At 42.1% G+C, this 12,798-nt stretch overlaps 1 protein-coding gene across 1 annotated transcript; it reads left to right on the top strand.

Annotated features, from left to right (window-relative positions):
- The first annotated feature begins 8,322 nt into the window (after positions 1-8,322).
- Positions 8,323-10,531, top strand: LOC147619218 (pentatricopeptide repeat-containing protein At4g13650-like). The gene is made up of 2 exons (XM_086773409.1): positions 8,323-9,055; positions 9,147-10,531. Exons 1-2 carry the CDS (start codon positions 8,323-8,325, stop codon positions 10,529-10,531), a joined length of 2,118 nt encoding a protein of 705 aa, XP_086629535.1.
- Positions 10,532-12,798: the final 2,267 nt, after the last annotated feature.

Below are 12,798 nucleotides of genomic sequence, written 5' to 3'. Positions count from 1 at the left end.
GGAATTGCTTTGCACAATAAGAAATGCCTTCTGGAAACCAGGAGATACCTTGAATATGGCATTTATGTACAACGCCGTACGATCCAGAGCCCATCTTCTTTTCTGTGATTATGGCCTCTGCAGGCAACCCAATTGTCATGCTGCAGTTAGTATTATGCTTTGTGCGCTGCAAGTGGGTGCCTTTAGAGACCTCACGTGCACCAGATGATAAATCTTCTTGTTCATCAGCAGGCCGGTCCAGCTCTTTGCGAGCTCTCTTGCTCAGGATAGCTTGGGTGTCTATGGCCTTTGCACGCTTGGACCTCTCTTTCTCTACCTTCCATTTTGTGTGGAAGTGCTCCAGCTTGGATTCATTTGTTTCCGCTGGTCTGTCGTCACCTAGGTCAACAGCGCATCTAGGCATGTTGCCCACAATGCTAGTAACAAAATGCTTGATGGCTGCTCCATCAGCACCCACATGGATATTTTTCACTGCGCGGACAACCTCACCTAATATTTGCTCAAATCGATTCCTATCAGACACAATACCCTCGATGTGATTAGGTGACAAGCAACTAATGAGGGTAACGAGTTTGATACGAATTGATTTCTTGATTTCAGGAGTAAGTGCAAGCGTCGCCATCAATCTGCACAATATAATTGACAAATAGTTGCAACATTTATAACCACAAAAAATGCTATTTGTAAGCTAACTAAGAGATTTCTACATCCAACACACTTATGACTCATGTCATGCAAACTAAATAATCACATTCATCGTCAAAAACAAACACAAAACACAAGTTTACGACTTAACTTGACGTCAGCAGACCTAGTCAGTATACCGACCATCTGCAGATATTGCATTAAGATGAAAACTATGGCACAAGTTAAATGCTTTGACACATCGTCAGCAGACCTAGTCAGTATACCGACCATCTGCAGATATCGCATTAAGATGAAAACTATGGCACAAGTTAAATGCTTTGACACATCGTCAGCAGACCTAGTCAGTATACCGACCATCTGCAGATGACTATCAAACCAAATAACAAAAACAAACTTCACCACATAGCTTGGTGTCAGCAGACCTAGTCAGTAAACCGACCATCTGCAGATACCGTACTAAGTAGCAAAGCATCACACATGTCAAATGCTACAAGCGCACATCAGCAGACCTAGCCAGTAAACCGGCCATCTGCAGCGGGCTCTCAAAGCATTTAACAAAAACAAAGCCGCATTGTAACTTGGTAACTGCAAACCTAGTCAGTAAACCGACCATTTGCAGATACCGTGCCACAACGAAAACTTCTACATAAGTTAAATATTAAGAGTGCACATCAGCAGACCTAGCCAATCACTCGGCCATCTGCAGCGGGCCTCTTAACATTTAACGACACATGCACATGCATCACAAACAACGTTAAACTTAAGCGTATGCAAAAAATTAAATGACACCAACACTTTCAACTTAAAAATTACCTCAAATTGATCACACTAGCACCACTGACACCAAGTACAAGGAAGATTCTGTGAACAGTGACCCCCTGGACCACCCTTTTATACTACAATATAGCCCGCCGGGCCTGGAGGCGGGCCCGGCGGGCTTCTGCGCGCCCGGCAGGCCCGGCGGGCCAGACTTGTAGCCCGGCGGGCCAATTGTGGGTTACCAGGTCATCCCACCCTCTAGGATTTGAGAACTGTGAATTTTGTGAACATTGAGATTTGTGAACAATAGCTGTGATCACAAGAAAAAAGGCTGTGATCACGTGAATATGAAATCCCTGGTTGAAAGAAGATAAGTTGAACAAAGCCACAATGAGGATGAATGGGACGAATCCCAGTGATGATGTTAGTAATTGGAATGACGATTATGACTTCAGCAAATCACTATGAGATTAGTGGATTGTGCTAACAGATTGTTGCTGTTTGACCTTTGACCCAGTGGATCTAATTAAGGAATGACAAATTGAGAACCTGCATAACTGAAATTCCCATGGAGGAATGTTCAGATGGAATTTCTGGTTTGATGGACCATTATTATGAGTGATAAGAATATGGCTTTGTCCTGCATAAGAAGTGCTACTTCTGCTGCTAGTACCCCATAATTCGTTGTGCGGAGAGGGCAAGGATCTTTCAGTATTCACAAATCCATCTTGTCCCTCATCCCAAATTGGTCTTTCATCTCAATTGTATGTTTCTTTTATCATGACCGCTCTTATCACGTGCAAAGTTTAAACATCATTTTAAACCTTCAGTTCTTACCACATCCAACGATGAGAGGAGATCTACAAGAGAGAAGAATCCAATCTCACGACCTCCTTAGCTTACCTCTCTACATGAGCAAGCTTACCCCTATTTTAGTCCCTCATGGATTGCAACCAAAGGTTACACACCTTTTATCTCCTCTGTCATGACCCATTCACCCACTTATACAGCAAGAAGATAACCCCCCTTGCACCCACTTTGTAAGATTATCCTCCTCCACAAGTGTGTACAAGATCATGGACATTGTGACAGACATTGACGACATTAACTTCATTGTATCCTAGCCTTACATAGGGGTTGTCAACTCTATGGAGTCACAAGCTCTTATATTTTGTCAGAGTCCCCAATTTTTAATTATTATGTGCATGTAATATGGAGGTCCTTGGGGAATTAGGTGTTTGCATGATTGGCAAAGATATGGCCAAAAATCATTCCTTTGGGGATTAAGTTACTTTGTACTGGAAAGACCTATTATTAATTGTGTTGATGATAATCTCTAGGCTATAATTGTGTGCATGGCCACGTGCATTACCACCATTCTGAGAGCGTCTGCCTACTCCTACTGCCCCCACTGGTGCACTGATGCTGTGGACTTCTTGGGATGTGGAGACGGCTTCCACTGTTGCCCTGTCCCTGACTATGCTCTCAGTCACTGCCGTCAACAAGGCTAAACCACCACGTCATCATCATACCCCTTATGCCAATTAGTGTAATGCTAAGCCTAACCCTTAATCCAATATTTCCCCTCCTTTGCAGGCATGACACCACATAAATCCATTAAGCTACTTTGGTCGCTTCATATGTACATCATCAACATGTAAATGATGCTATAAATATGTGCTGCCCCATTATTATATGTATATATATATATATATATATATATATATATATATATATATATATATATCACATTGGGCTTTCAATTATATTAAGCCTTGGGCTATAAATATGTGCTGCCCCATTATTATATGTATATATATATCACATTGGGCTTTCAATTATATTAAGCCTTGGAGTCTGGACCTTTACTATTTGTTCCTAGTTGTTTGCGTGCTATCATTCTCTGTTTGCCCAATTTTGAAAATCATAATAAAATAGGTCATGCTTGGCTTGTTATTACACGCAAGAAATCATATTGTAATAAGAAAGTACGAAGGTTCATTCGGTTGATGGGGTTGTCACCTCGTGAAGAGAAGTTTTGATTTATTTTGGGTTGGTCCTTACTAACTCAAAGGCTCAATTTTTCGATGGATTTAGAGGACCAAGGTGGAGTTTAGGACCAAGTCATACACGTTCGCAACAATATACATGAACAATAATGTTGCACATGTATACTTTGTCATCTAAGCTTTTTTCTTTGTGAAACTTATCACTTCTTCTAGTTTTTCGCTTCCCAAGCAATAGATTTTCACATGCAGGATCAAGGAACATGCCAAACAACTCCACGAAATATACTCAATACCTCTTTTCATCTCGATTTTAAGCTTTCCTCTAAAGAAATGAGGAGGAGTAAAAAATGCATAGTTTGAAGAGTCAAAGGAAGGCTCCCTAGATGAGTTATAGTGATGAAGAGTACTCTTTTGCCTAATTTTAATAACATACTTTGCCATTGGCGATGATGAATTCTATATTTATATGCCCTTGAGTTGCCTTGATCTCCTTTAGCCAAGGAAAACCAAGACGTATGGGATCGCCTAGATGATTTGACTCAATGGGAATCGCATGGAAATTCTTCAATGCCTAAAATAACAATTAGCTAGTTCCCTACCCTGGGGGCAGTCACTCTATAAAAACCCATATAACCACGACCAAGTAGACATGTATTTAAAATACCCCTATTTTTAAAAATTATATTCACACAATTGTTTAGCCTCCTCTTGTACGTATATACATGTTCAGATTTTAAATTTCAAACCCCCCTATACACATGAATTACATTAAACAACTATTTGTTTGATTCCCTCACGTGTATACGGCATATAAATCACTTAATTTAAAAAAAAAACCGCTCCATTAACTATCATGCTATGTTTCATATATACATAAGGTGACCCCATGGGCATTTACCCTTGTATTATCTACTAACTTAATGCAGAAAGATAATGGTTGTACACATTCAATTCTCAACCTCTCCATTATGGCTTGGCTCATGACATTCACTATTGTCGATGTGGAGATCAACATAGACCTGTTGAAGAATTGTCATGCCGTTCACAAGAGCATAAACAATGCGCACATCATTTGGAAGCTTGATATCGACCATATGTACCAATGAGAGGTGGTGGTACTTAGGTACTTACAACTTTAATGAATTGCTTCAAAGGGTAAAAAAAAGGCTAACATATATGAGAAGGTGATATCTACTTTCCTCTCTTTCAAATCCCTCAAAATTTCAACATTTCATATCCCTTGACCAAGTTGATAAGTCCCTTTCTTCCTTTTTGGACTTGTTTTCTCCTTTCTACCATTTTTCCCTTCTTGCACTTGAACTAACCTTCCTTTAGTTCTCTAATATAGTATTCATTTCTAACATTGGTTTTTGGGACCCTTATTTTAACCCTATTCACCCTAGGATTCTCTTGTGGAGCCCCAACCTTCTTGGATAAGCTCTTTGATAGACCCTTTCATTGAAGTGAAAATGAATGAGCACTCCCTCAAAGTCCCCCCCCCCCTTTTTAAATTAAAACAATCTCCTTAGAAATGGGTTGTCAAGGATGACGGGGCTTGTAGTAGTTGTGTTGTAAGCCCAAGAAACTTACTAACTAGCATTTCTATGTTTTCTTTCAATTTTATCAGTCTTGCACATTCACCATAGAGCCATAGAGCTACCCACTACTCCCTTAAGCTATCAAACTCCTGCCACATATTTGCCAAACTCAGATGAGTCTACTTCTCACTAGCAACACTAATAGGCTCAATATAATCCCTAAGCAATACTCTTTAAATTGTCATCCTAAGTGTGAAATCAAGAGAAGCAATAAATAGGCCCATTTTAATGAATTCCTTTTATCCACATTAATTGAAAAGCTTATCGTAATGTATATACCAAATCTTATTATGAATGCCCTCATGAAGAACATCTTAGCCATGCGTAAATACGTTTTAAACAAAACAGTTGAAAGCCCAATTAAACAAAGGAAAATAGGCTCATGTGAAGCCTACTCATCCCTCTCATATGGACACCCAATTTTTAGTATTTAGATCCTTAACTAAGGGTTAAATTCTTTTAAGGTTCAAACCATGCCTCTTTCATGAGCATTAAGGCTATGGAGACCTCATTAACGAGCCAAACCTTACAGTTGTCACATTTGAGCACGTTGCCCGTGCCCAGCTGCTTCTACGAGCCTCCTTGTTGGCTCTACTATTCATCTTTGGAGTTCTTCCCTATAGAAGGCCTCCTTTTCTTTTGCTCCATGAGCTCCTTCCACTCGGGCATCAGCTTTAACTTCCTTCTTAGTAGCCCGATTATCCTGTAGCCTTTTCTCCTTCCACTCTCTCTCTCTCTCTCTCTCTCTCTCTCTCTCTCTCTCTCACACACACACACACACACACACACACACACACACACACACACACACAATGTCTCGCTTCTCTTAACTCTCATAAAGGCTAGACGGTGTCTCCTCACTCACACAAGAGGAAAAGAGGTCTTATGTCTCTTTTCGGCATGGCAAAAGAACTCTCGCCCTCAAGAGCTAGAGGCTAGTTTTCTCTCAAGAATAAACTCTCTCTCTCTCTCTCTCTCTCTCTCTCTCTCTCTCTCTCTCTCTCTCTCTCTCTCTCTCTCAACTCTCAAACAATAAGAAGATATTAAAGTCTTTCTCATGAATAGAATAACTTACACACATAGCCTAGCTAAGCATTCTAAGTAGGACAAAGGTCAAATGATAAGGCTATAAACTCATAACCCCTCATGACTTTCACTCTTGCAAAGTGATAGTGTATCTCAATATGCTTTGTCCTAGCGTGCATCACCGAATAGGTTAGATTCACTTAACATGATCCCTACATGAGATTGAGAGTATTATTCAGGGCTAAAAAAACAAAAACAAAAAACAAGTTTCATCTTAGAATGGAGAAAATCTTAAATTTCTTGGATGTTACCGTAATGGTTGAAGGCCATCAAATTTAGAATTTTCCTTATTTGAGTAAGGAGAGAGTGCGGGCTCAAAAAGTTTTACCCCTTAGAGCTCCCTGTAAAGACTCCAAGGCTTCAATGCTAGCACATAAGTCCATGGTAGATAGAGATCTATCTCCTCTAAAGATCACACAGGAACCTTGTTGGAAACTTTGGGTCTAGGGGAAACTTGTTGGAAACTTTGGGTCTAGGGGAATTGACCCTTGGCCAATTTGCACTAAAACCCATGGAAGTGGCATAGACAAGGCCTGATGCAACATGTGAGCCACATCCTAGGTTCAGTTTCTTTGCATATACTCACCACATTGGATAATGCAACTTTCCAAGTGAGGCATCATCCCCCACTTTGAACAACTCTCTTGATGGGAGGATCACCATTTATCACAGTGGGGTGCATGCATGACGACAAGAAAGACCGCACCCTCACCCTTATGTGTTACACAATACATGCCTGGCACTCCATTGGATATATACTAGTGGATAACAGTCACAATAGCCAATCACTCACCATCCACAACCTTGGGGTGCCACTAGGAAAATGTATGATATAACTTAAGTGCAAAAGAGATGGGTTTTTATTGAATCCAGTTACAGGTTTTTAATTTTCATGAAGTTTCTTGTTTATTAGACTCTTAACACATCTACATATTAGACTCTAACACATCTACATACTAATTCATCTACATAGTAATTCATCTACATATTAGACTCTAACACATCTACATACTAATTCATCTACATATTAATTCATCTGCATATTAATTCATCTGCATTATAACAGGGTTGTTGAATGTTCATCTTACAAGAATGCATATGCACATGCAATTTATTATTTCTTCACAAGAACATGTAAAACTTACCTATTTCTTGCATGCATGTGATATGGGGGTTTTCGCCTTAGGCCCACGACACAATGGGACCATTTTGCACCACCAAACTCTTGTGATGAGAGATGTTTCTTCACAAGAACATGTAAAATGTACCTATTTTTTAATTACCCTTTGCATGCATGTGATATGGGGGTTTTCGCTCCAGGCCCATGACACAATCGGACATTTGTGCACTGCCAAACTCTTGATGGAAGATATTAAACTCTCATTGTTGGGAAACCACAAGGGTTAGACACTCCAACCTCATCCACACCATCCCTTTCTGGCTAATGAGAACACTTTTAAGACATGTCCAAGGCTGTGCAAGGGTAAAGAGTTGGTTTTCTACACATTTGAAGCCACACACCCTTCTTTTTGGGAGTGATAATGGCCTTACTTTGCCTTTTATGGCTCATGTGAGTCTTTCCTTGACCCCAATGTATGTAATCTCCCTCTAAGAGCAACCAACCATGGAATCTTCTTCCCTTCCCCTTTTGTTGCCTTCCCTCCCTTCTAGAATTTATCTTATGAGAGGGATTCTTAATGCTTTAATATGTTTTCTTATGTAACCTCCCTCTAAGAGCAACCAACCATGGAGTCTCCTTCTCTTCCCCTTCTGTTGCCTTCCCTCCCTTCTAGAATCTATCTCATGAGAGGGATTCTTATGTTTTAATATGTTTTCTTATGCAGATGAGTTTGTATCCTTTTATCTGATTAGAGGGATTCCTCATGATTTTATTTTATTTTCTTATGTGCACCTTTTCTTGATGTCTTCTTGGATATAGACCTTTTAGTGATAGAAGGGCTGTTTTTTGGTAAGAGTTGGTATATATACTCCAAAAAGAAATTCGAAAATTCAAAATAAAAATTTACTCTCCCTTCTCTCTCTCGCTCGCTCGCTGGGCGCGCGATCTCTCTCTCTCTCTCTCTCTCCAAAACAAAGGCTCGAAGCGCCCAAACGCCCATGAACTCTCGGGTACGGAACTGATGATGAGTACGCTGGTTTGAAAGATGCCAGTTTATATGAAGGCGAGTGTTTACCTGTTGTATCAGAAGGGATGCCATTCAATGTCGGGTCGATTACGGAACGCCACCCGTTTCCGTACACCTGTACTCTCAAAAAGCTATCATCAAGCGACTCCCAACAGTTTATGCGAAGGTCTCTCCTCCGACCCTAGACAGTCCAAAGCTATGGAAGAAGAGCTGGACAGGGCCCTGGATGCCATGGACCAGGTTTGCTCAGTCCCCTCCACGAACATGTATCTTTCCCTCCTGAAGGAATGCAATAAGAGAAAGTCCCTCCATCATGCCAAGCGAGTTCAATCCCACCTTGCTGCCCATAACCTAGAGCTCACAGAGTTCCTCGGTGATCACCTGGTTATGACCCTAGTTAAATGTGGTGGCCTCGAAGATGCAAGCCAATTGTTTCACAGATTGCCTCGCCGTTCTGTCTTCTCCTGGACAGCCATGATCTCTGGCTTTGCTGAGTGTGGCCATGGCCTAGAAGCCCTGAAAATGCATCATTACATGCAGGAGGATGATGTGGAACCAGACCGCTACACGTTTGTCAGCCTTTTCAAAGCTTGTGGCAGCATACCGGACCTTGATGAGGGTAAGAAGTTGCATGATGAGGCCCGGAGGAAAGGCTTCACTACCATCGTCTTTGTCTGTACTGCCCTAGTGAGCATGTATGGCAAATGCAGGGTGATTGTGGAAGCAGAGAATGCATTCAGTGAGCTGTCACAGCACAACATGGATGCCATCCCATGGAACGCAATGCTGTCAGCATATGTTGAGCAGGGTGAAGGAGAGAAGGCTTTACAGGCTTATCGACAAATGTGCAAACCAACAGACATTTGTGGCTGCCCTTCAAGCATGTGGTATACTCGCAGAAGAAGAAAGCACTGTGGAGGGCGAATTAACCATAGTAATGGCCTTGGAAATTGGCCAGGCATTACATGCTGAGGCCCAAAGGAAGGGCTTCAGTTCAAATGTCTTTGTTGGTACCACCCTTGTGAGTATGTATGGAAAGTGTGGGACCACTGTGGAAGCAGAGCATGTGTTCAATGGGCTATCACAGAGCAATATTGTGCCGTGGAATGCACTGCTCTCAGCATATGTTGAGCGCGGTCAAGGAAAGAAAGCTCTTCTTTCCTATATACAAATGCAAGAGGCAGGCATGAACCCGAATCAGATGACATTCGTGGTTGCCCTTCAAGCATGTGGCAGTCTTGTAGAGGACTGTATTGTCATGGAGAGGCAATGCTCCAAACTCATGCTTCTGGAAATTGTTCAAGCCGTACATTCTGAGGTTCTGAGGAAGGGCTTCACTTCAGATACCTTTGTTGGTACAACTCTTGTGAGTATATATGGGAAGTATGGAACCATTGTGGAAGCAGAGACGGTGTTTATTGGGTTGTCCCAGCGGGACACTGTATCATGGAATGCAATGCTTGCAGCATATGTTGAGCAGGGTCATGGACAGAGGGCTTTGCAATTGTACAGACAAATGCAAGAGGAAGGTGTGACTTCTGACCGGCAAACACTTATAACTGCCCTGCAAGCATGTGGCTCTCTTTCAGAGATGAAAGACACTACTGTAGTGCTGGGACCATCAACCAAAGTGGTGTTTTTGGAGATTGTGCAGGCATTGCATGCTGATTCTCAGAGGAAGGGCTTTGCTTCGGATGCCTTTGTTGGTACCACGCTTGTGAGTATGTATAGAAAGCATGGGGCCATTGCGGAAGCAGAGTGTGTGTTTGGTGGGTTGTCGCAGCCCAACATCGTGTCATGGAATGCAATGCTGTCAGCATATGCTGAATGGGGCCAAGGAGAGACAGCCTTGCAGTTGTATGCCCAGATGCAAAAGGAAAGTGTAAATCTGGATGATATCACACTCCTCTCTGTTTTGCAAGCCTGCAGCCAAGCAAGAAGCATGGAGATTTGCCGGCAGCTTCATTTCGATGTAGTCTCTGCTGGGCATGAACTGATTCCCTTCTTGCCGAGCACACTCATTCATGCATACAGGAGTTGCACAAGCGTGGTTGATGCACAGGCAGTCTTTCATGGACTGCCCCAGCCTAACGTGGTGTCTTGGAATACGTACATTGCTGGCTATGCAGAAGAAGGAGATTGTGTAACTAGTCTGCAAATGCTCAAGGAAATGCTCGCAGTAGGTACCAAGCCAGATGGAATCACATTTGCCTTGCTTCTTTCTGGTTGCAGTCATGCAGGCCTAATCGACATAGGTGTTGAGTATTTTGATACCATGGGTTGAGATTATAACTTAACTCCAGAGTTGAAGCATTATGTCAGTATGGTAGACCTTTTCGGGCGTTCAGGGGTATTCTGCGGGGTGGAGCACGTGTTACGGAGAATGCCAATGCAAGCTGATCAGTCAATGTGGTCATGCTTGCTGGGTGCATGTCATACACATGGCAATGTGGAGCTGGGAAAACATGCATTTGACCATGCAGTACATCTGCAGTGAAAGGAAGGTGTTACATTGGTTTCTATGTCCAGCATCTATGCTGATGCTGGGCTGTTGGAAATATGGGCAAACAGGGTATATTACTCTAGTCGCAACGAAGGTGCATAATGAAGAAAAACTGATGCACTTGAATTTTTTGAACACTAGCATGAAGTACAGTCTTACTGCATGCATCTGTATGGCATGCTACATCAGATGATGAAGGATGTACGACATGCAACATCAGATGAGCATATAGCTTCCATGCACACATCGTGTTGTGAGTACTATTGCAAGAGGCATGTTAGGTGTCCTTTTGCAACAGAAGCTGGCAGCACACTTTCACTACTTCCCTCACCATTAGGGAAATTCTTTCAGATTTGTTGATGCTACAAAAAGTCTGATAACTGGCAGAGAGAGAGTAATAATTGATGGAACACAAGTTCATCAACTCAACAAGGACAAATATTCATGTAAAGATTTCAAAATAAGCCCCGTTAACTTTGTGGGCAGTGGCCAAACCACATGTACGTGCCCTTGGGGTTCCTGTCATTACAAGAGTACTGACACTCACAAGCTCAAAACTACCTTCACCAATTCCAGTGCTCTTCCAAGTGTATCCATAGGCTGATATGTGCATGCCCTCACCATAACCTCCTACAAATTATTCTACAAATACCATGTTATGCAGCAAAGATGCGGCATGTTGGAAGGAACCCCTTGAAATCTGTAATGGATGGCATATAATGACAGTTAACAAGATTAAAGAATTCATGTTCGTGACAGTTTTCTTATAGATTTCAGACACCAAATGCTCCATTGTATACATTCCCCACACAAGCAGGAATTTATACCAGCACTTACTCGTGTGAGTGGTACAAGCAAGAGGTCACATGCAAATTTGCATGCTTAAACCCCACTCCAATTTGCAACTTTGCTCTTATCCTCTATTCCTTTCAGGCTTTCCCAGCGTCTTCTTCCTTCCCAGCAGCAACGTGAATGCTCTCTAGTTGTTGCTGGGATCAAGTTCAAAGATTTGCTTGGCAGTATGTTCTGACTGTTCCACATCGACTAGGTTCCTGCAAGCACCTCCATGATATTGCAGACGATTCCAATGGCCTCTTGTAGAGAAGATCTTCTGCCTCATCTACTAGTCCTGCTGCCCCCAAGAAGATCGATCATGCAGTGATATTGCTCCATGTTTAGTTTGATGTCAAGAATGTGCATGGAAAGCAAGTTGCAATGCACTTCAACCAGCAGTCCTGTATGGCTACGTGCAGAAAATATAGAACAGAATGCTACATTATTTGGGATGACCTCTTCCTGCTGCATTTGGTCAGTCAAGTGAAGCGCCTCCCTGGCATGACCTTGCTGGGCATACACCGAGATCATCACATTTCATGACACTACATTTCGTTTGGACATTTTTTGCATGCATCTCGAAGTGTGACCTCCCCACACAAACAAGGCACTGGGAATCAGTGCAGGCAGCAGCGCACGCAGCCCACAAGAGCAATTGGGCCAGGTGTGTGGGCAGCCACGTTAGGCACAGCAGATTGGGAAGGTACAGCAGCAGGCTTGGGCTGAGCAGCCTTGGGCAGCCACGGTCGCATTATAAAGATCGATTATTAGGCTTTTGTTAATCGGTCATCCACGACCCAGGAAGCGAGTTAGGGACCCAGGGTTTTACAGACAAATTGTGGGTGGTTGGATGAACTTCTTGACAAATTATCGGCGGTACCATGAATTATAGGTTGGTAATGATTCAGTGGTTTAATACATTAATGAGGAGGGATTAATTCTTGGCATGATCTAACAAGCTCAAGTTCAGCGTCTTAATGCTAAAAATCAGGTGCTTCCAAGAGGTGATTATTCTTGTAAATGCTAAAAATAAGGTGCTTTTAAAGAAACACATCTAAAGAAGGCGCATTGCTTCTAAAAATAGCACATCTATTTTGTTATTGTACAATAGTTGGGGATATGTAACAGATAAATTATGGGTGGTAGGATGAATTTTTATGAACTTACAGGCAAATTATGGGTGGTAGGATGAATTATGGATGATGACCATTTAA

This window comes from Cibotium barometz, chromosome 33 (assembly GCF_041138505.1).
Source record: "Cibotium barometz isolate CiBa-2024 chromosome 33, ASM4113850v1, whole genome shotgun sequence".
Classification (NCBI taxonomy): domain Eukaryota; kingdom Viridiplantae; phylum Streptophyta; class Polypodiopsida; order Cyatheales; family Cibotiaceae; genus Cibotium; species Cibotium barometz.
This window is presented reverse-complemented; position numbering and strand designations above follow the sequence as displayed.